This window comes from Aplysia californica, unplaced genomic scaffold (assembly GCF_000002075.1).
Source record: "Aplysia californica isolate F4 #8 unplaced genomic scaffold, AplCal3.0 scaffold00184, whole genome shotgun sequence".
Classification (NCBI taxonomy): domain Eukaryota; kingdom Metazoa; phylum Mollusca; class Gastropoda; order Aplysiida; family Aplysiidae; genus Aplysia; species Aplysia californica.
Window position 1 is genome coordinate 789,902 of NW_004797454.1, and position 2,680 is coordinate 792,581.

The 2,680-nt window shown below is 41.3% G+C and overlaps 1 protein-coding gene across 2 annotated transcripts in view; it reads right to left on the bottom strand.

Annotated features, from left to right (window-relative positions):
* LOC101850889 overlaps positions 1–235 on the bottom strand; it is a 44,431-nt gene extending 44,196 nt beyond the window's left edge. For both annotated transcript variants that reach the window (XM_013082609.2, XM_005098479.3), the window contains exon 1: positions 66–235. In XM_013082609.2, coding sequence (XP_012938063.1) covers positions 66–175 — 110 coding nt within the window. In that variant the 5' untranslated portion in view covers positions 176–235. The remainder of the gene's footprint in view (positions 1–65) is intronic.
* Positions 236–2,680: the final 2,445 nt, after the last annotated feature.

The window sequence follows — 2,680 nt, forward strand, 5'->3', positions numbered from 1 at the left end:
GAGTGAGTGAGTGAGTGAGTGAGTGAGTGAGTGAGTGAGTGAGTGAGTGAGTGAGGAGGACGCACCTGCAGTGTATGAGCACTGGCCCCGGATGTGTGAGGGCCAGCGATGTGACCCTCCGCCGCACCTCCAGCAACAAACCGGGCTCAGGCCACTCTTCATGGAGACCCACCATCTCGTAATGGGTCAGAGCCCGGGATTCACAGCTACCTTCCTGTGGGGCACAGAAACATAAAACATTTCCGTCAGAATTCGTTGAATGAATGACGTCAAAGAACATTAAAATCTCTTGTCACCTGTACACAAATCTGTGACGTTGCCAATGCACAATTCTCTCTAGTTTAGTTTTATTAAGACTTTTACGGCATTTGCAACATAATAAAGTCATATAAATGCTGAAGATAAGAGGTGTTACAAGAGAGTAACTAACATAAAAAAAAAGGAGGTGAGATCAGGACGATAGATGTTTGATTGGAAAGAAGGAGCAAACCACACCAGAGCACCCGCTAAGCACCCACACAAAACATCTCCGTCAGAATTTGTTGAATGAATGACGTCAAAGAACATTAAAATCCCTTGTCACCTGTACACAATTCTGTGACGTCACCAATGCACAATTCTCGAATTCCATTCCGATTCTGCAAGATCTGCAGAGTGGCAGATACTGGATGTAACGATTGTACCAAAGGCGTTACTGATTTGCGTCCACCTCCTAAATGATATAAATTGTGTCGATGTTGACACAAAACAGTAACGTCTGATTAGAATACATCATTCAAACCTAAAGACAAGGATTCGTTGAAATAAACTTGACAACGCTAAATCAAACTCATGTTGCTTTCATTCAATAGCGACTCTAACCCTTTCACCACAGGCACCTGTCAGCAACAGTACTGAGGCAGCCTTTTATTCTATTATTCTTCCGGTTCTAGGTAACAGTCGCACAGAATTGGTCATTTTTAAGGACAAGCAGGTTAACCCAGATTTTGGGGGTTCCAGAAAACGTGACCGACACCAAAAGTAGGTATTGCCCTACCTACATGAGAAGTTTGGTTTCATTGGTGCGTTTATTTTTGTTGTTGTGTAGAGAAAACTCTCCTTGTCTTTTAAAGAAACTGAACAAGAGGCAAAAATTTACCTTCGATTATTTTAAAATTGCATTTTTTGGAATAGCCCCCTTGTGCTTAAAAGCGACCAATTATTACAACGGAAAACAAGAAGGCGTGACAAATCGAAGTCCAAATTTTCTCAAAGGGAAGCGGCTACTGAAGTATAACCAAAGAGTAATACTGATTTTTCATTTACTTAAGGACACGCGTGCCGCATGAGCCGCACCAAGTCAATTGAAAATCACAGTATACCTTTGACAAGGGTGCACTGGGCATTTACTTTAATTAACCCGCTGGACTCAAACATACCGACCAGAGTAGCTGATAAGTGTGCTGTTTGTTTTTCTTTTACCAGTATGCGTTACCCCAGCTAACTCCACACACAACCTGAATTGGTTTGGTAAAACAAGATTTTTAAAAATAGAGGTGGGGGGTGAAGTTTGAAGATTTTTACAAAAGATGGAAGTTGAATTTTTTAAATAAATGGAACAGTGGAGTGCAGAAGAAGGGAAGTTTGGGGCACGAGAGCGGAGAGAGGTGGGGGAGGGATGAAGCTATGCTGCTCTGAGGGGAAAAACTGTTGTTGGGGGTTTTTTTTTTCAAAGATCAGGGATTTGGCAAACAGTGGCAACGAGGAAACAGTGTTGGGAAAGGACAAAGGCATGTATAATCTCATACTAAGAATAATTAATTTTCAGCTGGGACAAAAATAAGAATTTCGAGAAAATTCATCGCTAAAGAGAAGTACATCAATACAAAATTGACCATTCAGAACTGAGGTTATGTCAAATTACGAAGAGAATTAACACAGCAGGACTAGAAAGAAATAAAAAGTTATAGCGCCAGCAAGAATCCAGTCTCCATTTAGTCAGAATTATCTGATGCTTGAAGTGTTATTAGAGATTAACACACAAGGAAAAGAAGGCAGAGATAATATGGTCGTTGTTAAGCACAAGGGGGCTATCCCGAAAAAAGCTGTTTTTGAGAAAATCGAAGGTAAAGTTTTTGCCCCTTATTCAGTTTCTTTAAAAGACATGGAGAGTTTTCTCTATAACCAAACAAATATACACACCAAAGACACCAAACTTCTCCTATAGATAGGACACTGCCCTTTTTTGGTGTTGGTCAAGATTTCTGGAAACCTCCGAAATCTGGGTTAGCCCGCTTGTCCTTAAAAGCGACCATATAAGGGGGTTACATGTTGAATTGAAAAAGGGGGGGCAACTACATCATAGCACACGCTAACCACCAAACAAGAGAATAAACTATGAGATACAATAGAAAGCGTTGCATAGCTAGTGAAGTTCGACGTGTGTCGAGCTTTTGGCCTTTAACATGCGTTCATAGAACATAGGTTTTTGTTGGGCGCAACATTATGAAGTACCGTGCCATTATATAAGGCCTGCATAATATGGATGGAGGGGATCAGAGAGGGCTTGTTGGAAACCTAAGAATGTTTGAACCATGGGCGTTAGAATATCAGGCTGGAGGCGCCGAGAATCTGGAAATAGCTCGTAATAATTAACAAGGACAAGCTGTACAATAAACATCACAGAGAAAGGCGGAGGAGG